The following is a 24,030-nucleotide window of genomic DNA, read 5'->3' on the forward strand; positions in this document are numbered from 1 at the left end:
CTGTGTCTTTAAGAGTGGTCAGAGACACCTATTAGCCTAATTTCTCCTTCCTTTTCCCCACACTGGCACTGTTCCTGGTCTCAGCATGGTGCTCTCAAGGTCCTCAGTCCCATATACTTCAGTTACGGAGCTGGTGAGAAGTCGGGAGTGCAAATCCTACCCAAACCCCAGTGCTGATTATCACTGCTGTGCACCATATGACTTTTTCTGTTTTCAAATGTAAATAGAAACTCACATGTGACATAACGTAGTGTCATGCTTAACATAATGACATGTTTATCAAAAGCCCCAGACAATGTATTCTGACTCATGGAAGCTCAACATCATTGCTGCCAGAGCCACACTCTCTTAAAACCTTGTTCGCTGTTGGAGTCAGTTACTCTCCAGCAAGGGATTATCCAGTGTGATCTTCTTTCCACGGGTACAAACTCAGTACAGACACTGTACTTGTCCCCCGGGAAGGTGGTGGGTGATACTGCAACTCTCTCCTAGGGAAAGGATTTGGCTATGGCACTCAAGAAGGTCTCAGCTTGCAATGCAGAAGGTATTCAGTGGGAGTGTACGGCCCGTCTTGGAGCTGAGAGGCGGCTCCTTTAGATCCGTTCACTGCTGATACCAGTCTTCTGGCGAAGGGAATGTGTGTGCAAGTAGTATGTCATCCCAGCCCTGAATCTGGTGAGTATCTTAAATTCAGGATTTGGTTCAAGGCCCTTGTTGTCTGGTTTGGGTATATTTGTACGTTGAATATTTTCCTGTAGAAGCCTGGCATAAGCCATCAGGGCACTAAATTATTTTTCCTACAAAGATTGCATAACGTTTATCATTGTGAAATGTGTTATTGTGTAAAGTGAGTCAAGTGTACAGAAAGTACTCCTATGCAAGTCTACCCAGTATCCACGTACCGACTCTCTCTGTATAAAGACAAGGCTGCCTGTAACCACTGAGTACAATAAACACTTCTTCCAGGGAAGTGCGGCAAAAGAGCGTTTTGTTGCCTGACAGCTGAGTCAGAACCAAAGAAGGTAAGAAACTTGGGCAACCAGATACAAGTGATTTTGGGGAATGTGCAGCTTTAGCTTCAAAATTTCTGGTGGGGTGATCTGTAGACGTAAGAAAGCAGGTTGCAATAGGCAAGATTTAGAAATTGTGGCTCCCGTTCATGATGCTTTCCAACAGAGCCCTCTGGCGACCTGACAACTTCAGAGCTCCGTTACTGACTGGTGTGCTGATGGGGTTGCTCAGACAACTAGCCCGCCTGGCAGCCCCCAAAGGCCCCGCAACTCTGACCCGGTGCCGTGCTGAGCTGGGGTGGCCCAGGCAGTGTCCGTGGGGCAGCACTGAGCTGGGGACTGGCCGCCTGCCTCCTGCAGCCCTGACGGCACCCCGTGCCCTTGAGTCTGGCCAGGAATGTGTCTGTGCTGGTCTTTGCTGAGATTTCCCAAACTCTGGCTTGTTTTCCTGCTGTGACCAGGGCTCGCCTTGAGCTGCGTTACTGCAGCAATGCCATGCCTGAGGCATTCGCAGATCTGGCAGGCGATGCGTTTCCTCGGCTGCAGCACAGTGGTGACTTCTCTGTGACTTCTCTGTGACTGGTGGTGTAAGGCAGAATTGCTCAATGCTGGCGGCTCTCTTGGCTTTGGTGTTGTGAGACTTTCCAGGCAGGGCGATTGCCTCTCCTGGTGTCGGCTTTCTCCTACTCTGGAGAATTCCCAGGTCTCATGCAAAATTTTCCCTTTTAAAGGCCTCCATCTTTGCTTGGCCCTGTCCCCCTCTTGGGCGACTCCCAGGCTCCCAGGCTTCCTAAAGCCTGAGCATCTGCCGTGCTTTTGGCGCTGTCAGCTCTGGAGGTCTGTGCCCTGGACAGCTACATCACAGCCTTCTACGAGAACAATGTGGTCTTTTTCAAGGCATTTAGAATAGAACACAATGGACTATTTCAGTTGGAAGGGACCTACAGCAATCATCCAACTGCCTGACTAATTCAGGGCCGACCAAGTTAAAGTACATTATTAAAGGCATTGCCCAAATACCTCTTAAACACTGACAGGTTGGGGCAGTGACCACCACTCTAGGAAGGTTGTTCCAGTGTTTGACTGGTCCTGTTAGAGGACATTGCAGTGACGGTTGGACCTGAGGAAGCCTTAATGCTGATAGACAAAAATAAGACTTCTGGGTAAAATTATATAGTGAAGATATCAGATGAAGAATATATTCCTTGATCTCCTACGCAGTGGTAAATATGATTAGGCAGGTTATGTTCCTTTATCCTCACAGACATGCCACAGATTCTAACAAAAGTGTTTTTTTATGAAGCACCTGAAACTACAATAGTAATATGCTATTTCCAAAATACCAGGCAAAAAAATACTTTCCAGAAGAAAAAACTTGGTTTATTTATGAGCAATTTAAAATTGCTCATTGTGCAAAAATTGCTTTTCATAACAGAAATAAAAAAAAAAATCCTTGTTTAACTCTTTCTCACAAAACAGGCGAGTATGCTAGCTCTAGGCAGAGAGATCAGCACAGTCCAAGGGTTAGTTTACATTGCAGGATGAACCTGGGAGGGAGGACATTCTCAGGGCACCTGTCACAGCTATAATACACCATTGGCCAAAGGCAAGAGGCATAACAGGACTATGTGTCTCATGAGCATAGATGAATCAGCTATACTCTGAAGAGTGAGGGTTGTACTTCTCACGGGTGGTCTGCCTTCAGCACTGCCTGAATTGTCTACCGGTGGCAGCCAGGCGCAGTAAGGTTATATGGAGTAGCGTGTGCTAACCAGGGGGGTCTGGGCTTGCCTCAGGATGGGTTTGGAAGTCTGGAGCGGGGTGTACAAAAGGAGTGTGCAAATGTTCCTTCCATGGATACCTCGTGGATCAGCATTGCTTCTGACATGCTCTCTTAGCCTTTTGTTCATCTTTTTTTACAGTATTTCAAATTGGAAACAAGATCCAATTCCTAGAATGGTTTCTTTGACTTTTTACTGTAAGTGGCAGAACTATACAGTACCTTCTCAGATTACTCAACAGCAGAATATATCCAAAGCAAATTTATTAGTCTCTACTCCTCCTCTTTCTATCCGGTTTATATTCCCCATGTCCGATCCAGGAGCTGTGAGGCACCAGCCATGGTCCCTTCCCAGCCTCTCCTGCACGCTGCGGTGTTTGCGCTCGCAGTCCTTCAGGTCCTTGCCTCCGACACCTTCATCGCAGCTGTCTACGAGCACGCAGTCATCCTGCCAGATGCCACCGAGGAGCCCGTTTCTCCTGACGATGCTTTGGCCCTCATGAACAAAAACATGGATGTCTTGGAAGGCGCCATCAAGGAAGCCGCCCAGCAGGTACTAAGCGTATCAGGAATGTTGTTAACTAATGTTTTCTTCTCCTGCTGACCCTCCTGGTTGTCTGTTGATGAGTGAAAACTTAAAGGATCTTGTGTCAGGGTGCCCACATCATTGTGACTCCTGAAGATGGCATTTATGGCTGGCGTTTCACAAGAGAAACCATCTACCCCTACCTGGAAGATATCCCTGATCCGGCTGTGAACTGGATTCCCTGCACCGACCCCACAAGGTGATTGCTTCTGCAGTGATTTATGTGGTTTCAAACTCATGTTTCATGGAGTCGTGAGCTGCTCCCAATAAATACCCAAGAACTGCCATTTTTTTAAGCTATTAAAAATCCTAAATACTGTAGAAACAAAATGCATCAAAAAGAACTCTTAATTAAATGGTAATGGGAATATGTAAGGCAAAAAGCATTGACACAGTCTCACTTTTAAAAATTGCAAAAGGAGGAAAATGAGGAAATTTGGGCAAAATAATTATTTTTAAAACATGTAAAACTTCATCACTTCGGAACAATTGTTAAAATCTCCTGTAAGTATAAGCTAGTTTGTTATCATATCTGATGCATAGATTAGACAAGGTGATTCAGTCCTCAGCTCAGTGGCTGCATGACTCCAAAATCAAATTGCACAAAGTACTTCCCTAGATCTGAAAGTAGTGCCTTTTAGAAATTCAGCTGCTTGCACAGTCTGCTGTGTTACACAGGGCTGCTCCGAATGTGTGTCAACAGGGGACAGCAAGAGGACCAGGTTTGTTTCTAAGCTAAGTTTTTGTATTCTCCTGTCCTGAGGCTTTATGAAGCTAGATTTCAGGGGCCCCCAGCTCTGTAAATGCTGTGGCCACTTTTTACTAAAAGCTTATGGACAGCTGCCTTAAACAGAGTGAAGACTCTTAAGAAAGGCTAAAATGATCTTTTGAAATTGAGATTTAGATCTGTCTGAAAATGTATCAAGTTATTTTAAGTTTATATCTGTATACTGATTAATTCTCTCCCTTGTTTTCTGAAGTCGTTCATATCTTTCTTTGTGCGTTAGCTGCAAATCATATCCACACAGAAAATAATAACTTAGTCTTGTTAAGACTACAGGAAAGAACATTTTTTAAAGTTAAAGGAGACCAACAATTTAAAATTATTCTATGAACAGCGAGTGAAGAAAATGAACAGAAACCATTATTTGATCTATACCTTTTTCTGCACCCAGGGATATGGAGTTAGTGGAATAGTAATTTTGAATGCATTTCTTCCACACCTGAATTTAAACTTGTAAAATTGTGTTGTTTTTTTTTTTTTTTCTCTCACCAAAAATGCATTAGATTTTCTCCAGCTCCAGTGCAGGAACGACTCAGCTGCATGGCCAGGAATAACTCCATCTACGTGGTTGCAAACATCGGGGATAAGAAGCCGTGTAACTCCAGTGATCCCAGCTGCCCCAGCGACGGTCGCTATCAGTACAACACCGATGTCGTCTTTGACCCAGAGGGGAAACTGGTGGCTCGTTACCACAAGGTAAAGAGACACATCAGCATCACCCTGTAATTGATTATCAGTATACTTTTCATATCTCTGGCACCAATTTCAGATGGTTTATACAATAATTTTACATAATTGTAGAGCGACAACTAATTCAGGATGATCTGATGCAGGGATCTTATGGCCAGAAGGAAAAGCAGGCAAGTGCATGATCGATCAGGCATTATCCCCAGGAGCCTGGCAGCTGCAGAGTGCATGCCGGATACCAGGCATCTAAGGGCTACATTTATGACAGTAAATGGGAAAGAAGCAGTGACGGAGTTTTCCGTACTCAGTAAATGTTAGCTGGTCCTCAGCACAGTTTTAGCCAAGCCAGATAGCCAGGCACCGCTTCCAGGAGGCGGCTGGGGCACAACCACCCCAATTTGTAGGGGAAGAGGGTGAGCTGGATGGATGCAAGTCCGCTGTACCAGCCAGCTCATGTATCTCAACCCCCAGCATTGCCACAAAGCCCCTCTCAGACACAAAAGTAGCTGTTCATAATCTTGCCTTATTTTGGGTCCTAATATGCCATTTTCTTCACCTGCAGTACAACCTGTTTAGAAGAGAAACTCAGTTTAATTACCCGAAAGAGCCAGAAGCTGTCACCTTTGAGACACCCTTTGGGAAATTTGGCATTTTCACGTGCTTCGACATCCTTTTCCGAGAGCCTGCCGTGGTCCTGGTGAGCGAGTTGCAGGTGGACTCCGTGCTCTTCCCAACGGCTTGGATGAACGTCCTGCCGTTTCTGACTGCGGTTGAGATTCACTCTGCCTGGGCCATGGGCATGGGTGTCAATTTGCTTTCAGCAAATACACACAACATCAACTTGGCCATGACAGGTGAGCTGCATTTGGGAAAAGGGAAGCTGTCTTCAGAGTAGTGGATTCAGAAGCAGGCAAAAGTGTTTTACAAACAGTGGGGTCTCTGGAAAATAGCATTTCAATCAGACTAAAAATATTCTTGATGTTGTATTGAATGTAGTAAAGAGCTTCAGGCAAGGAAATGTTAAACGTTCTTGGAGAGGTAAAATTAGAAAGTGTACGACATTAAATTCTGTTATTTCACAAGTGAAATTTTCTTTAAAAAATAACACAGTTTCACTTAAATTTTCAGCCTCTTGTTTAGAAGCAGTGTTTTTTGTTTAAAATTCAATCAGAAGTTAAATGGAGAGAAAAATGTTATAACCAGAACTTAACAACACAAAACCAAAAGGAGGATTCCTGTTGAGTATTGAATAAAGTATTATCAGGTTTTTGTTGCTGCTGAAGAATTAGAGATACTTATATTTTGATTTGATCTGAACAGATATTTACTGCCTTTATTTTTTTCTTTAAACTGAGAAAACATTGCTGTAGCTGCATCTGTAAGGTTTCCCCAAAGCTGAAATGAAAGCCACAAAGGGACACTTTTGCCTGTCCTAAATAGACTGAGCTGAGTTTAGGCCACAGTCCTGGGTTTCCTTCCGTAAAAAGTAATTACCCTCATGATTTCTTTCTTTGGCAAATATGCCACTCTTAGAGTTCTGATTTATATTTCAATTAACTTAAGTTCCTAAAAAACAAAAAGAGAGATGACTTGAGTGTCAAATTGTTGTTTAAGGCTCAGAGTCAAGATCCAGCAAAGCACAAAATCTGTGAAGTTTAGGTCATGTTTAATCTGTGAATTTTAGGTCATGCTTTTATGCTATGACGAGTTCTGTGCTTTAAAATTCTTCCAAAAGTCTCTGTAACGTGTTGATCGAAAATAGCATTGCCAAAGAAGCCCGCCGGTGTGGCACGGGGGGTGGCTGGCCCCCCTGCCGAGCCGTGCTCCGGGGTGCGGGCTGACGGAGGGCTGGTGGGTGTCCTTGCCAGGCAGCGGGCTGTTCACACCCGAGGGACCTGCCGCCTACCATTACGACAGCAGTACAGAGGAGGGACGTCTCCTGCTGGCAGAGCTGAGCGCACGCCCACGTCTTTCCCCCACCTACCCGCCTGCCGTCAACTGGAGCTCGTATGCTACAAGCATCAAGAAATTTCCAGGAGAAAAAGACACTTTTTTGGCTGCTGTCCGGAGGGATATATTCACTTTCAGTGAACTCAGGTGCAACGCTGGAAATTACACGGTTTGCCAAGGAGACCTCTGCTGTCATTTGGTCTATCAGATGTCAAACAAGAGCAAAGACGAAGTTTATGTCCTGGGTGCGTTTGATGGGCTGCACGGTTCTCTCATAAAATACCATTGGCAGGTAATTGGTTTTGTAGGGTTGAGTGTGGGTTGTATATGCCTACACCCAAACCAACCCAAAACACTTGTCCATTACTGCATCGTGAGAACTTTACTTGCTATCAAATCCAGCTCTTGGTTGTTGAAATTTTAGCAGTATTTTGCCTTTCTGTATCCTCCTCCCCACAGATATGCACGCTGCTCAAGTGCAAGAGCACAGACCTGAACACATGTGGGCAGCCGGTGGAGACGGCTCAGACCAAGTTTGAGATGTTCTCCCTCAGCGGCACGTTTGGCACCAACTATGTCTTTCCAGAAGTCTTGTACAGCGGGGTGCAGCTGGCCCCCGGGGAGTTCGAGGTAATGGGGCACCCTGGAGCTGCTTGACGTAAGATTTTCCAGACTGTGGTGCTGGAAACTGATATGACAGCAAAGTCCCATCCGAGAACCACTTTATTTGGCTCTGCAGACTGGAATTTGAGGGGACATTTAAATGGATAGATTGAATTAGTCCTTACTGATGAGAACATATAAATGCTAAGTCCAAGAGTCTCCTCAGTGCTTTCTTTAGCAAATATGCCTTCCCACTTCAGATCCCAAACCTATAAACAGCAGCTTTTAAGGAGGTATTTTCTATGGATTTCTGCTAATGGGCATTTTAGGAAACAAAGAAATCAAATACTCTGAGATATTGTCCAAGAAAAAAAAAAAACCACCAAAAACTAATGAGTATCATGCATAAGAGCAGAGATCCTATGCAGTTAAAAATGTTAAAAGGGGTTTTCAAGGGTTTTGTGGAGTTGGGTTTTTTTTATATTTTTATTTGAAACTTCAGCGTGTAATTTTGCCAAAAGGTATTTTTATTCATAAATCTTAGATTATGTTTATGTAAGAGGCTGGATGAAATATTAATGGATTTGGAACAGGTATCTAATAGCTTGCAAGAGAAAACGAAGACAGTGAACAAGACTTTAAAAGTTTTAGGGGAAGCAAGGGTGATTTTTTTTACAAGGCAGAGAATTGAAGAACTTTGCTCACCCTGCGTATTTGTTTTGAATGGGACTTCTGTAAAAACATACACACGAAAGGATTTATTAGCATACTAAAATATGTTCATGGCCTATTTTTTTTAAAAAAAAATGTTTTCTTAACACATTCGTGCTTACTGTTTGTCACAGAGAGGCTCTTCAAAAGTTGCAGGTGTTCCAGTCTATCAACAACAGTGATTTCAAATCAATCTGTAAAAAGTAACTAAGAAAAGCAACATATGGTCAGTAGCCTGAAATTCTGTACTTCCATCTGGAAATTGTTTTAGAGTCTACAAATCAAAAGATATTTCAAATTACTGTCCTAGATATGTATATAAACTTCATCACCATGTATGAGTAACTAAGGAGAACCGAACACATCAGTTATTGTCACTCTCACCTTCTTATAAGGCATTGAAAATGATCTTTTTTTTTCCCAAAAGAAGAAAATTTTAAAGACTTTCACGTCCAAGGAAATGTGGGAAGGCTATGGCAGAGCCAGAGAGAATTCCCTTTTCTTTCATTCTCACGATCCTTTTTTAAAGTGCTCCACCCAAATATTCAACCTTTAAGGCCTATCCTTTCTGTAGCAGGCAACGTTGCTGCTCTGTTAGTGGAATGTTAGGATCATTCTTTCTCTTTTCCACTAGGTGCTATGTGATGGGCGTTTGGAAAGTAAGCATGGCACATCGAAACCACTCGTAACAGCGACGCTTTTTGGAAGGCTTTATGAAAAGGACCTGCCGCATCCTCTGCGAACCTCCCCATAATGTAACTCCTTAGGGTCACACAGTCACCATAGACAGGAGGGGAATTCCCTGCAGTGATCCACCTCCTCACGAGCTGCGGCGGTTATCCTCTATCACTGCTGTTCTGCAATCTTGCGCTTCTGCTCAGCAGTTGTGGCAGTTGAGTTTATTTAAGAGAAAGCAATGCAATCGCTCTGTTGTGTACCTATATCAACGGTATACTTTTTTAATAGTGCTCGAGCCAGTGTAATAACTTTTTAGTAGGAATGCTCTGTCATGTGAAATCTTTAATTAGAAAGTATTTTTTTTCCCAAAGATATCATGTAGATTGCCAGGATAAAACTAGAAAGAAGACTGATACTGAAATGTGTGAAATGCGAAATTTGCCAATTTGCTGCAGAACAAATATTCACCAAGGAAGCCTTCCTGTTTTTCAGACTGTATAAGCACTGAGTGTTCGTGTTTCTCATCCTTTCACACAAATCGATAGGGCTTCTCTAGTGCTCAATGGGCCTTGGCCCCATCCTGAGCAAGAGACTGTGCAATGAAGAGAAAAATAGATTTGAAATGGTTTTAGGTGCATCCTTAAAGAGAGAAAGTGGTCCTCCACAACCTGCACAGGCGCTGAGTCTGCCTGAGCTCTGTAAAGCATCTTCAGTTCTGCAGTCCCTCTGAGCTTGCACTGCTTTGTACGTGCTGTACCTGTGCTAGGTCCAACGCACTTCAGATCAGACTTACCGTATAAACACATATACCAACACATTCTCCTGGGTGTTCAGAAAATTTCTTTAAAACTGTGAAAACATAGGAAATAGGCAACGATTTAGTACTTGAAGCACATTTGAGCATATGGTGTGAGAAATGGGCATTATTTGAGACTTCTAGCAATGGCATGTATAACCTGGCAGTCCTGGACATGGTGTGTATCTATCATGTTCTGCAGCAAACGGGCCTCATTTGCACTACATTTGACTTGCAGTGATCCCTGCCTCAGTGTTTATCCCGTAATCTTTTGCGTCTACTGCCCTTCACATCACTGTCATATAACCTGCACCATACTTAGCACTGAGCTGCCATAAATGAGGCACATAAGAAACACTCTGTGGCTTCCTACTGCATGCACACCGATGTATGTTATCCAGAAGTTGTTGAAATCACGTGATTTCTGTTTTCCCATGTGCTGCTGCTTCTCAGCACACAACTTTGGAGACTCCTTCCAGGACTTGTTTCCTCCTGGAAATAAAACAGCTGAGCTCATATTCAGCAAAAGCACTGTACCCCTCAGGAGCAGCTATTCCAGACAGGCAGGACCTCGAGGTCATGCTTGCTGATGGCTTGTCCAGTACTTCACCCGTTTCTCAACTGACTTGTGGTTGTAACCCAGACTAGTCTTTCATCAAACAGAGGTGGCTTTGGTCAAGAGACATTATGACCGACCTGTGGCAGTACTAATCCCACATGACTGTTGGGTGTGCAGTGCATAGAAGGTCCAGAATTCCAAGACGCAGAGGGCCACACCGAAAGGTGGCAGCTGACCCTGCTCCCCAAGCCAGTCTGGGACACTCCAGGAGCTCCTTGTCTCGCATGTGAGGAGCAACAGTTTGGGAAGGGCAAAGGAGACTTGAGCATGCTGGTTAATGATGGTTTGCAGCTTCGCCCCGTTGTTCCCGCAGGTCTGTTGGTTTGCACTGTGGTCAGCAGAATCAGACACATATGGTTGAAAGTGCCTCTGCAGCAGAGCAGCTGGGAGCTTTGCCTGGGGCTGGTCCTGCGGTGGTGCTTCCCCATCCATCCTCAGTGCTGCTCTCTCAGCTCTCTGCCCTGGGAGAGATCAAAGAAACACTCTGAGAAGGGCAAGCGCTTACCTTGACATGCAATCTTCAGTACTGAAAAAGATCCTAAACCATTTTTTAACTTCAAAACGTGATTGTCTCTACTGCCCCTGAACCCTGCTTTTTCCCTCTCTGCCCCAGAGGAGGTACCTCTGATACTTTTCTGCTCTAGTCTTGGTCGTTCCTTGAGACAGCTCAGATCTTGGCTCCAGCGTGGTAGGGCTGGAAGAAAGAGGGAGCCCCCCTGGGGAGGACAGCCACTTCCTCCTGCAGCCCTCTGACCACACAGGCGCTGCAGGAGCTGCAAACTTGGGTGAGGAGACAGCACCGCACCTCCTTCTCCTGCTCCCTGCTGCTCATCTCCATCTCCCCTTTGGCCACCCTTCAGGTGAAATACGCTTTTATTACCTGGCCTAGAATTGCTTACATAGAAAACTAAAAAAAAAAAAAAAAAAAAAGAGTAACTGCTAGATTAAATTGGACTTTTGATTTTGTTGTTGCAGTCAAATCACTTGATTAAATTTTTTTCACTGGTTGACATCAATAGCTTTACATGCTAATCCACCAAAAAAAAGAATCTGGGGACATTTTGGAAATAAGTGCCTCCCAGATGCATCAGGGGCACTAGAAACAAACAAATCCTTTGCAGGTTGCTGATATCCTGAGTACTTCATGTACTCCAAATGGATGTGGAATTTATAAAAATTTTTCCAAAGATGAAGAGGAATATAGTCGGGAGACATAGACTGAACAGAATTGTAGACATTCAGTATATTATGACTAGCATTATCTTTACGTATCAGGCTAAACTTTCCTAAACTATCTGTACCAAAAGAGTCAGTGAGAGTTTATTCAAGCTCCTGAGTTAGTGTTAGGGAGATAGGGCTGCTGGGAAGATAACTAGATTTTAAAATAAATGTTTTGTCTTTATTCAAGGGTAGAGTTTATACCCTGTTCTGCTCCTTTGTCACTACTCAGGCTGTGATAATTGAACATAAAAATGTCTCACATACTGCTTGCTGGCATTTCTCAAGTATGGAGTACTTCCCAGATACACGCAGAGCCGACTGTCTTAGGCTGTCAGAGTTGGAACTGGGTAGGATACAATTGATATTGCTAGTTAAGTAGCTTATAGGAGATCAGGAAAGGACCCTCAAACCCCATCCATTAGGGATGCAGAAGTCCAAGATTCTTTGAAAAGGATATTAAAACTAAATTTGAAGAATGGTTGACCTGTAGTTTTCAAGATTTGCTGCACCTCTTTTCTCTCCCTGAGAGGGTAACAAGGGTGCCATACAATGGACTGCTGAAGAGTTTATTAATCCCTTTCTCATTTCTGATGACAAAGCAACAATTAAACAGAGCAGAGGATGACATTACATGAACCGTTGCAGCAGTCTCAGAGTAGCTCCATCATTATAATGCGCAAGAACCGTGAACCCTGTTTTTGGGTAAGGGTTCCCTGGAAGGCGTGCAAAAGCCAACCAGATCTTCAGCTGAGGAACTTGGTGGTCACAGTGACTAGACGAAGTTCAGTTTTAGGAAATGTGAGGTTTTGTAATAAAGGCCAATTTCAAATGGTGCAAATTACAGAAACATTCAAAATACAGAAGCAGATAATGAATGACTGCTGCAACAAATCCTATTCATCTAGAACAGTTTCTGTTGAATTCATGGAAAGTTAACCAGCTATCATACTTGCTAGGTGGGAGTTAGAAAAGAGAGAACATTAGTTCATCTTTAGGGGGAAAAAAAAGGCCTCTCCTGCATTTTCCTTATAGGACAGAACTTGAGTTTCTGAAAAAAACAAGAGTTTTTAGTAACTCTGGGACAGGTATGCCAGAGAAGAATCAAATTAATTTATATGTAATTCACGTCAATGACTCCACCTCAAAAGCTACTCCAGATGGTATCCTAATGAGCCCCATCCTTTCCTGAGCTGGAAAAGCCTGCTCTTTACACGTCAATATTTCTTCCTTATACTTCGATGCTGGCCAAAGAAAACAAGACCCACCTGTCCACAGCGTTTCTGATCACACAGAGAGAAAAACAAGTCCTTAACAGATTTTATTGATGTAAGGCTTCAGGTAAAGGTAGAAAACCACGGTGTTAAAAAAAGTGTGGTCCAAACCTTACAGCTGACTTTAGTAAGACTGGTAACAACTTTAGGGAAACTAACTTTAAGTGAAATCTGTTGTACTTTATTGTACATACTGAATCAAAGCAAGAAAACCTTGAGCAAAAATAGAGTGACAGAATCTTAATAATCTGTTTTTCTTTAAAAATGACAGCAAGATGCAGTCAGAGATTGTGCAACTATTAGACCCAATAACACAATATTAAATGTTTATGAACAACTCAAGTTATCATAGGTGAATTATTGGCACTGTGGAACACCATCCCTAGGTACACAGAATCAGTGCAGATATAGCGAGTGATAGACAAAATGACCATGACCTGAGTTCGAATTGAAGGATTTATACATTTCTAATTAATCAAGAACTAAACTATAACCCCACCTCGTCCAGATAGTGTTTGCAATGTCACCATACACCATCAGGGCAAGAAAGCTGAAAAAGAGAAATAACTTGCACAGGTCAATAAAGACAGCAGCATTTATTATAAGGCTTAGCACAGCTAATACAAGAATGCTTCTCAGTGGCTTGTGATGGACTACGAGATGTCATGGAGCCCAACAGAGAAATGATATTATTCTCTCAACACCATAGACAAACAGCACCTCCTACTGAAGCCATAGATGAGCATAACAGCATTATCCAGTGTTGTCAGACGCAGCTGTGGATCAGACACGGCCAGAAATGATCAGTCTTGACGAAACAGAAACTTAGCACACTGACAATATGTTAATTTCTCTTTCAGTTTAGAAAACAATTAAGAATTAACAGAAGCACTTGGAGACTCCATCTGTGAAAATATGTGGTGGGTTGACCCTGACTGGACACCAAGTGCCCACCAAAACTGCCCTGTCACTCCCCTCCTCAGCTGCACAGGGGAGAGAAAATATAAATGCTCGTGGGTTGAGGTAAGGACAGGGAGATCACTCACCGATTACTGTCATGAGCAAAACAGAGTTAACATGGGGAAATTAGTTTAATTTATTGCTAATCAAATCAGAGTAGGATAATGAGAAATAAAAACAAATCTTAAAAACACCTTCTCCCCACCCATCACTTTTTCTTTGCTTTAATTTTACTCGCAATTTTCTCTCTCTTTCACCCTGAGTGGAACAGGGGGATGGGGAATGGGGGTTGTGGTCAGTGCATCACACTTCTTTGCCACTTCTTCCTCTTCAGTGGGAGGACTCCTCGCACTCTTCCCCTGCTCCAGCATTGGGTCCCTCCCACAGGAGACAGTTCACCATGAACTTCTCCAACGTGAGACCTTCCCATGGGCTGCAGTTCTTCACCAACTGCTCCAGCATGGGTTCCTTCCATGGGGTGCAGTCCTTCAGGAACAGACTGCTCCAGCATGGGTCCCCCCCGGGGTCACAAATCCTGCCAGCAAACCTGCTCCAGCCTGGGCTCCTCTCTCCACAGTTTCATAAGTCCTGCCAGGAGCCTGCTCCAGCACAGGCTTCCCACGATGTCACAGCCTCCTTTGGGAATCCACCTGCTCCAGTGTGAGGTCCTCCATGGGCTGCAGGTGGATATCTGCTCCACTGTTAACCTCCATGGGCTGCAGGGCGACAGCCTGCCTCACCATGGTCTTCACCATGGGCTGCAGGGGAATCTCTGCTCTGGCACCTGGAGCACCTCCTCCCTGTCCTTCTTCACTGCTCTTGGTGTCTGCAGAGTGGTTGCTCTCTCATATTCTCACTCCTCTCTTTGGTTGCAGTTGTCGTTGTGCAGTTGGGTTTTTTCCGCCCCTTCTAAATTATGTTATCCTAAAGGGGCTACCATTGTCACTGATGGGCCCGGCCTTGGCCCGTGGCGGGTCTGGCATTGGCTCTACTGGACGTGGGGAAGCTTCTAGCAGCTTCTGACAGAAGCCACCCCTGTAGCCCTCCCCACCACCAAAACCTTGCCACTTAAACCCAACACAAAGTATTAAAATGTTTCTTGAAGCTATTCATTACTATAAAGTTGTAAGTGAAATACTCCATTGTCTGTTCAAATATTCTCATGGCAGCAGCGAATTTCCACTACAAACACGGACAACATAAGAAATGCATTCTAACTAACTACCCATCTTCATCTGCTGCTTCTAATATTAAAGTTAATTTTGATGAACTCATAGTCTGGTGGCTGTGATGGTGTCAGGATGCAAGAGCAGCAAGGAGCGTAGCAAGAAGTAATATCTTCTAATGTCAGAAAAAATAGTCAGTCTTTAGGAAAGCCCTTTGTAGAAAAAAAAGGAGAATAAGTATTTGCACACTGTTGGTTGCCCGGCTCATGTACTGCAAAACATAATAACATAAAACATTAAAAATAAATAATAGAGCACCTTAGAGAGAGTCCTCAAGATCAAGTGATGACTTTTGTAACAGAAATTTTCGAACATTTACGTCTACCTGAGTGTTAGGAGTATGAGACATACTTGAATTTATCAAAGTCAAGTAGATGGAAACATTAAGGTCAGTTTTTACAGGATGGTTACTTTTCTATTATGCAACTCACTTTGCTGTGTTTTCCAGCCATTTGAGATTGCTGTTTTGTACACTGGAAAAGGACTATTAGGTTACAGTTTTGGGGTTATTTAAGGAAAAGACATTGTTTCTTTCAGGCAAAACGTTCTTAGTCGTTCATGTCAAATTTATGAATGGTTTTGCAAAAAACTAAACATCATTCTGCAACTTTTACAAAAATCTTAAGCAAAATAGAATAATGAGAAGCAGTTTTAATGCCTTAGCATCAACTCCACTAAGTTGATCAAAGAGACTACCGTGAACTTCAGGCTTATGCTATTGCTAAGTTACTTAAAGACTTTTTAGGATACTCTTCTTCATACTTGTTAGAGACCTTTCTAAGTTTTCCATATAACATTTATTACTGCACTGGCTAAGTTCTGCTATCTAATAGCTAGAGCTCTCTCTTTTCTTTTTGCATTGCGTCTCCACTAAGAGCCAGAAATCTTGACTTCATGTTCTTTTCATTGAGGTCCAATAAAGACAAATGGAGCAGTGAGTTTGCTATACGACTGCTAAAATCAGTAGTGGTATGTCACTTTACATCTGCTGATCATGCATCTGCAGACACAGAGATGTTCTGCATTTAGTTGTGAATTCAAACAGTCAGATTCCGTGGTTTTTTCCATGCACCTTGCATGGAGGCTCTCACTCCACTTGACTGGCTTTGGCTGGAAGTCATTGACTCTGCCTAGGAGATTTCGTAGAGATGGTGATCCATATAGCTCCCACCCTGGCAGAAGTTAGGTGCACTGGCCCTGTAAAATCCCCAGTATCTTGGTTTGTCATCCAGCTGACTAACTGTGATGAAATCAATCAAAAATGTAAAAAACTTTGTTTTCTTTCCATCCCCTACTCGGTTAGTAGTTGTCTTCTCCAGTTTTCTCAGAGATGTTCTTAAACTGAGTTGGCCATAATAGCTAACATAACCAAATTTTGAAAGCACATTATAATTCATTCATGGAAACTTATTGTTCGAAAGAAGAATTACGCTTGCCTAAGTAGAAATCAAATCAGTCTGACACTGAGCTATAAAAGGGAAGACCAACCTGTTAAAACATGGCCATTAATGGACAATGATGTACTTCCTGGTTGTTAAACTGAAAGACAGAAAGCTTTGTCAGGTGTGGGTAAAAATACTTGTGTGGTGCCTTTCATAACAGATGTCATTTATCTATAACTCAAGAGTATCAGATGGCTGTATGTATAAGGACCAGAGCTATAAAAAAAAGCTCGAGTTTGATCAATCATCATTACCTAGCAACAGGCTTATACATTCGTTTTGTTGAATTTTTTCTGAGCCTATCTTTAACATTACACTTGGCATTTTAGATTGTTTATTCATGTTAACATTAGCCTTTCTTTGCAGGGATTCTTCCAAGTTCAGCCTTAGACTAAACAAAAAGCAGGCACGAAACCTCTCGCATTTGAAGGTCGTGCAACACAATGTAACCACTCTTGTGTTTTGCCAGGGGACTCTTACACTGCCAGTTATTTTCTGCTGGGTCTTTTCTTACAGATCATTGCTCTTCTGTCACTAAGGATGCGATCCATATCCCCCCTCGATTTGCCAAGGCTCACCATTAGATAATATCCTGATGTCTTACGAACATTCGCAATCACAGCACTTCCACAAAGCTAGGCATCATTTTTGTCCTGTAATGTAGATGAGGGGATGAAGTGCAAAGAAACTGATGTTTACAGTACACACTAATTTAGGCAGATAACTTGAGATGTCAGAATAATTCATATTACAAAAATACTGTATAAAGGCAAAACATGATTGTCACTGGCTTCAGCTGCAAGTGCTGACTACCTGTAAAAATCAAGTCCTGGCATCCACCCAGAAAATGGGGAACACACATTCAGTGAAAGCTTCAAAAGCTGTGGTATGAAGTGACCCACCAAATAACGTGTGGTAACAGATGCATATGCAGCATGTTAGAAAAGAGGGAAAGGAGAAAAGGGACCTGTACAAAGGGGTCCATTTAGGGCATTAGTCCACATGGGCAGCTGGGGCAACAGGGCTTGCAAGGCACAGAAAGAAGAAGCAGCAACCACTGCAGATAACAAGAAAACGGACTACAGAGGGAGGAAAAGCAGAGGGGAAGAAGAGAGAGAGATTTACTTTCTTTTCACTAACCCTCACCTTCATGAGCAAAAAGTTCTGCAGGCTGGTAGAGTGGTAGAGGCACATTTAAATAGCTAAACCTCCTGTTGCTGCCATCTGTTCCCTTTCGGTCTCACAGGTATTGTGCAGGAGATGGCTAGCATGCAGGGACTGGATAACATATAATAGTATTCAAACTGACCCCAGTGCACCCTTACCTCCCCTTTGGTGATCCAAAAAACATATTCAAATGACATACAGCAGCTACTGAGAAGCTAAATGAAGCTCTTCTGCTGAGAAATCAGGCTGCCCATGCATGTCTTCCTGAGACTGGGCAGCGGAGGGTGGGCACGAAAAGGCACAGCCTCTGACGCTGGTTGTTTCTGCACTAGTTGAGTTGCTGTTCCTGCACTGCCACCGTGCCAGCAACGCTCACGCACAGCACTGCTGTTTCTTGCAGCAGTAAACAACTGTGGAAGCCAAGGATGTCACTGGCAGGTCATCCCCCTTAAAAATGGCCCATAGTGCAGCAACACTGGCATCTGCCGTCTGTTGTACTTGCAAAGGGTAATTAGAAACAATCAAGCTTGTTCAATGAAAACAGCGTGTGCCTGTTGTAATCAAATCCAGCATTTGTGAAAGGCAACAGAGTGGTGCGTGACTGGAGGCTCCAGCAGATTATTTACTGATATATAAGCCTTTATTGGTAATTCTAGGTTTCAGTGGCTTCCAGTAGAGTAGCCACACTTCCAGATCAGAATGTGATATTTTAAGACCATAATGTCACCGAGAGTTGTCACTCGTGTTCATCCCTGTGTCCCCTGTGCCACCATTCCTATCTCCTGAGCCCATCCCAATCCCAAATGCCCAGGGGGAAGCTGCAGCCCGAGGCACACAGGTCCCACTCAGGGTTCAGAGGAACCTCAGGGGAGCAGGAGCTGGAAGGCACAGCCCTCCACCAGCGCAGCCCACCAGCCGACGTACACAAACTGACGCAAAGTGGGTCAGGTCTCCTTCCTGGGATTACTTCTTTCTGGAAGGACTCTCCTCCTTGGGTTCCACAGTAATAATAGAACTCTTACGGTTTGAAGATGCAGATGCCGGACAATGAGCTGTGCTTTAAAAAGCAGTAAGTTGCAGTTTGGCTGCTTCTGATTTGTAATTTGGCCATATTTATGTGTAGTTCCTCTGGTACGGTAAAAGACACACAAATAGACAATCAACGTCTCTTAAGTCCCAGCTACAAAGCATATAAGCACCAGAGCAACATAAATAAAAGAGAAGCAGATTTTTTTAATTAGGAGGAAACACTATCTTTTCATTTGGTCTTGTTCTCAGATACTGCTGAAGCATTGTGGTTGGATTTTTTTTATATGTATCCAGTCTGGGATAGACAAAATTTTTAAAGACAACTGAAATCACTAACGCAGAATTACACAGAATTGAAAGGAGGGCGAGAAATAGTTCAGTGCCGTTAGCTTCATCTGTACTTTGACCATAATAAACATTTGTCTTTATTTTGTATGTTTCTTTCCGCAAGCCTGGCTTTAACTTAATTTAGATGGGTTCATCTTTGCATATGCTAGTGCCTCGTGTCAGAATAGATTTATTATCTGCTTATCTTTTCTGAATATTTAATATTTACGTCATCTGGTTGAAGAGGTTTTTCCAGCAGGCTGTAAACCAGAGCCTGACCAAGCGTGCAGCCGCTCAGCTGTGGGATTCACGTGGGATAAGTCACTATCGCGCTGTATCCACAGGCTGCACCGGTTCGAGATGAGGAAATAACTCCTGAGCAGGTACCGTCTCTGTGTCACGCACTCTGAAATACGGTGAGCTGCGAATATGCTAGTCTGGGAAATTATTTTGTTTCAAAGATGAATCTTCTATAGCTGGCACTGAAGATAATAGTCGTGATTCTGCATGGATCACTGCATTCTTTCTGTAGTGGACAGCAATAGCACCAAAAGCAATGAGGTTTTGGGGGTGGCTGGGAGGATGATTAAAAAAGTCATTCATTCCCAATAACTGAAAGAGAAGCATAGCTAGGGGATAATTCATAGGCGCAGCTATGAATTCACAGTAAGGCTCTACTTTCTGTGAAGTTGTTCCAGAGCCGTGTGGATGCAGAATGATGAAGTTGGGATCGCACCTGCTTAGTGCTCACTGCCTCCCTCCTCCACATTCGCCTTCACATTGGAGGTGATGTGGGAGGACACCAAACACCTACAAACCAACCACAGCTCTAAATTCACTCCTGTGGGATTGGTGGGTGCATGGGAGCACAGGGGAGGCAGAGAGGACCTGCCCCACTGCCTGGGTGCCTCTGCTCCGCACCAGCACCGTGGCGGGGGGGGGATTCTCTTGCCCTGCCAGGGAGAGAGGCAAGGGGATGCTCCTGCCCTCCTGCTCCTGCAGGAGCAGCTTTTGCTACCAAACAGAGGCAACAGTGCGTTATGGCATTACTTATCAGGGCTATCAAACATGTAGAACCCCCCCAACCCACCCCATGCAGAGAGTTTCTTAGCTTTGGATGGACGTGTTTTGCTTTACTGTAAAAACATTGTTTTCTTGGTATCTCTTATTCCTCTGTGCATTTCGGGGATTTGCATTTATCTTGGGGTTTGGATTTATAGTCCTGATCCTAAGCACTACACTTTAGGAAAGAGCACAAACATTGCGTTACTCTGTATAAACAGCTATTTTTACTTGGCAAGGAAAAGTGATGGTTTCCACCGAAAAGTAAGAATATAAACCATGGGAAAAGATCTAGAGGTCAATCATCTCATCTGTTCTTTAAATTCCTCTGGTATAAATCTAGGCTAATTTCAGATTGTCTTCAACGGAATTGCACCAGGTTTGCAGCCATAGCATTTAGATTAGTAGCTGGCACATCTTCTCATTTAACCCATCTAATGCAATATTTATTTTGAACTAATAACTCATGGGGAATTTGTGTATATTTCCCCCTCAGATTTCAAACATATGGATGGAAATTTAAGAAGAATTTTTTTTGTAATGCTGTGCTTTTTTTCCTGAGCATTCTGTAAACGGTGAGTGAAGTTAAATACTTTCAAAATTCCTCTCCAACCATGGGGCCACCTTAGAGCCTCCAGCAGTTTTAAATCCATAGTTTCCCTCACAGACAGTCAGCTTTTAAAATGAACCATATGAAAATGAGAAACCTTCCTCTGTCTCATGGATACTGTAAAATTGTATTTTCTACCAAGTGACCAAACCATATCCTTGAAATACAAGCTAAAAGAATCACAGCAGAAATCAATGCTGTCCTGCCTTTTATTTTTTTTCATGGTAACAGTTCCCATTCCCGAGCCCCATTCTGTTCCTTTGCATTTCCAGTGTCCCTTTCACAGCCCTGCCTAAGAAGGACAGAATCATTTTTTAACCCGTTTTTTAAATGGGTTTGGTGTCTGGCAGAAGTGCTATTTACATTCCCTTCTATACTGTTTTCCATTTTAATTATTTCATGTTTTAAAAATAAACAAACAAGTGTAGATGTCTCAAGGTATGCTAGACAACATGGCAACATCTCTTTTTCTGGGTTTTCCAAAAATCTGAAAACTAAGTTCTGCAGAAAAAAAAAAAAAATCAGAAAAGAAAGCCACAGCAACAATTTTGTAGAGCAGTTTTTACTTTGAATTTTGATGTATAACTGCTTTACTATATTACAGACTCAAAAGACTGTTGAACACTATTTACAAGTGCTCCCAAAAATAGAGCTTGACACATTTCTCTTTGATATTATAAATAGCAAGTTTGAGAATATTTTCATGATCCACATCAGCATTAAGCCACAAGAAAATGCCTGTTTGAAGCACCTGCACCAACAGCACAAAAGCTTGTTACCAAAGTGTTCCTTGTTGCTCTAAATCAGTTGACAATTTGGCCTGCTTAATTACTTAATTATCTTGGTATCTCATAAACTGCCACTTTACATTCATTTCAGTAAACATACCATTAAATACCACTCTTCCTATGCTCTCAGCTTCCTCTAGGTCTGTGGTTCATTCCTTTCCGATGTGTATGGGTCCTGCGGTACAAGCTGGCGTATTCAGAGACAATGAATGCAAAGTGCTATGCCCATGGGCTGGTGAACAGCATCTCCAACAGCAGCCTATGCAGAGACGTTGCTTCTCTGCCTTTTGGCTAAGATCATGTGTAGTATCAATTCTTACCAGTTTAACAGCTGATACCTTTTTCTGGGGGGTTGGACCAGATGAGCTTTAAAGGTCCCTTTCAACCTAAACTATTCTATGATCCTGCTGTGACCTCAGTAGCCCCCTGTTACCCCCCAGCGGCTCTGGCCCTGGGCAGCATCCTGCTGCTGTGGGGCTGCTGGAGGCACCAGCTGGACCCAGCACTGGTGCTGTCCCCACCGCGGGGAGTCACACTCGCCAACCAGTCCCAGCCCACTCTCTTCCCTCTGCTTTGCAAAAGTACACGGGAGGTGTTTTGCAGCCCTTGGTCCCAAGAGGAGCAGGAAGGCTGGCCAGCCCCACAGATGAGTCTTTTCTGTTCTAGAGGTGATGTTGAGGTGAGATCCCAGCCATACTGGTGTCAAAGACAAAATTCACCTTTACTGTCACCGGGTGCCTTCCTCTGCATCTTTTTTTTCTTAAATACATTTAATTATTTTAAAGTATATAGGCCTTGCCAGTAGTCAGTTTGAACATCCTCTCCACCAGCATATTCCAGTGATAAGGACACAGCGCAGGCACAGGACAGGCAGACAAGATATGACTGTCATACAGCCATCTGATAAATATAATAACCCTACCTCATATCGTTTTGCATCATCGGGTTTGACTCTTCATTTTATTTCATCTCCCTGAGGACTTCTAACCCTTCCAAAGTCCTCAGGAGGTCTAAAAAGAAGGAGGTTGCCTCCTGGAGAAACGTCACACATGAGAGGAAGAATGGCAAGTTCTTCTTGCATTTAATTGCAAGTCAGAAACTGAAGGGAAACCCTCTCTGACTGGACTCAAAACCTGGTCATGAAGGGAGGCAGAGCAAACAACCCGGAATTCATAGCTGGCTGCTGCCTGCCTGCAGCAGGGCAGAGCTGCATGGGGCAGGGGAGGGCTCCCCAGCCCCAGAGGGTCCCCCAAGGGTTTGGCTGGCTGCTGCCAGGTAGATGCTTCTGAAACAAACACTTCAAGGCAGAGCTGCCATTCCAGATCGTCCCCTTGAGTTTTGGCCACTGCACCACTCAAGGGAGAGGTGTGGCAGGAGAGCAGTGTTTGTGTACGCATGGATGTCCTTTGACTAAGTCCCCATAATGAGCTGGCCACCAGACTTCTTTATAACTATGAGTTTTGTACAGAGTAAGGCAACATGGAAGTGTTCCCCTACATTTTACCTTCCTATAAAATGCATATGTCAAGATGGTAATTACCAAGGCCTAAATCTTCTCTCCTCAAAGAGAAGTGTCTGGCTCCAAGGAAGGCCCACAGCTGGTAGAAGGCCCACACTGGTCTCTCAGAGACCAGTATTTGGGTGTCTAATATGTCTTTAACATTTCCCCAACTCTGGGCAATTGGCCCTTTCTCCTCTCTTTGACATATCCCCTTTAATATCTCCAAGTGGTTTCTCACTCAGCCTGATGGTTGTTTCGGCACTACTGCACTATTTTTAGTTGGAAAACTCTCTTCCCATAGCAAGGAGAACCTTGCATTGCAACACCTCAGTTCCTCTATGAGTGCAGCCTCAAGAAAGATAAAAGAGAGTTGTTTGCATTCATTTTGATTTTTGTGCGTATAATATAACGAAGCAGCTAACCCAGGTCATGCAGCACAGTTTGCAAGAAGTAGTAGTATCTTAATCTACCTTATTGCCTATATCCCTGAGGTACCCAGCATAACTGGGCTTTAGCTGATGGTCATCATATTAACAGTCTTTTATGTTCAGCATTATCACTGTTTTGAAAGGCTGCACGGTCCCTTGTGGAGCAAAAAAAATTGATTCTCCTCATCTGTGACTCCAGTACAGCCAATAATAGGTGTTTACTTTAAACACCTTTTTAGTAGTAGTATCTTGCAAATAGCTGTTAACTGATTAGGCTGTTAGATTCAACCTGTTTATTCAGCAGAGTAATCAGAACTGGACTGGTAAATACACATCATGTCACTCTGTACACAATAAACCTTTTCAAGGAAATCTTACATGCTGATGTAACCTACCTATACTTACGTATTTTGCTAGATTTTAGAAGCTTATGGAAGGGAGACCACATGGCAGTTTTTGTTCTGCACCTAGATAATCTTGGGCTGCTAACAATGTGACCACAACATTGAATCAAACAAGTAAACGTACTTCAAATGTGTTCAGTTTACCTATAAATAAGGCCCGTTAAACAAATATGACCGTTACAGCCATGATTTTGTTCTTAAGTGGGTAACAAAATAAACAGTTTGAGCTATTATTCACATTAACAGCTGCTCCTGAGCAAGGGACCAAGAAAGCTATTAATTGCACCCAGCATCCTCCAGCAATGTGCCAGGGGCTTCCGGAGGCTTCTCTGGTAGTGGATTAAGTGCCTGTCATCTCAGAATTTGTGTTACCCAGAACTGTTATGATGG

General features: G+C 43.4%; 1 protein-coding gene across 1 annotated transcript; it reads left to right on the top strand.

Annotated features, from left to right (window-relative positions):
- Positions 1-3,130: 3,130 nt before the first annotated feature.
- Positions 3,131-8,921, top strand: LOC309670589 (pantetheine hydrolase VNN2-like; the record flags this gene model as incomplete). The annotated part of the gene is made up of 7 exons (XM_082481589.1): positions 3,131-3,343; positions 3,445-3,575; positions 4,664-4,856; positions 5,410-5,701; positions 6,716-7,089; positions 7,257-7,427; positions 8,746-8,921. 7 exons carry the CDS (start codon positions 3,131-3,133, stop codon positions 8,863-8,865), a joined length of 1,494 nt encoding a protein of 497 aa, XP_082337715.1. The 3' UTR covers positions 8,866-8,921.
- Between the last annotated feature and the right edge of the window lie 15,109 nt (positions 8,922-24,030).

This window comes from Vanellus vanellus (assembly GCF_965231255.1).
Source record: "Vanellus vanellus genome assembly, chromosome: 3".
Classification (NCBI taxonomy): Eukaryota; Metazoa; Chordata; class Aves; order Charadriiformes; family Charadriidae; genus Vanellus; species Vanellus vanellus.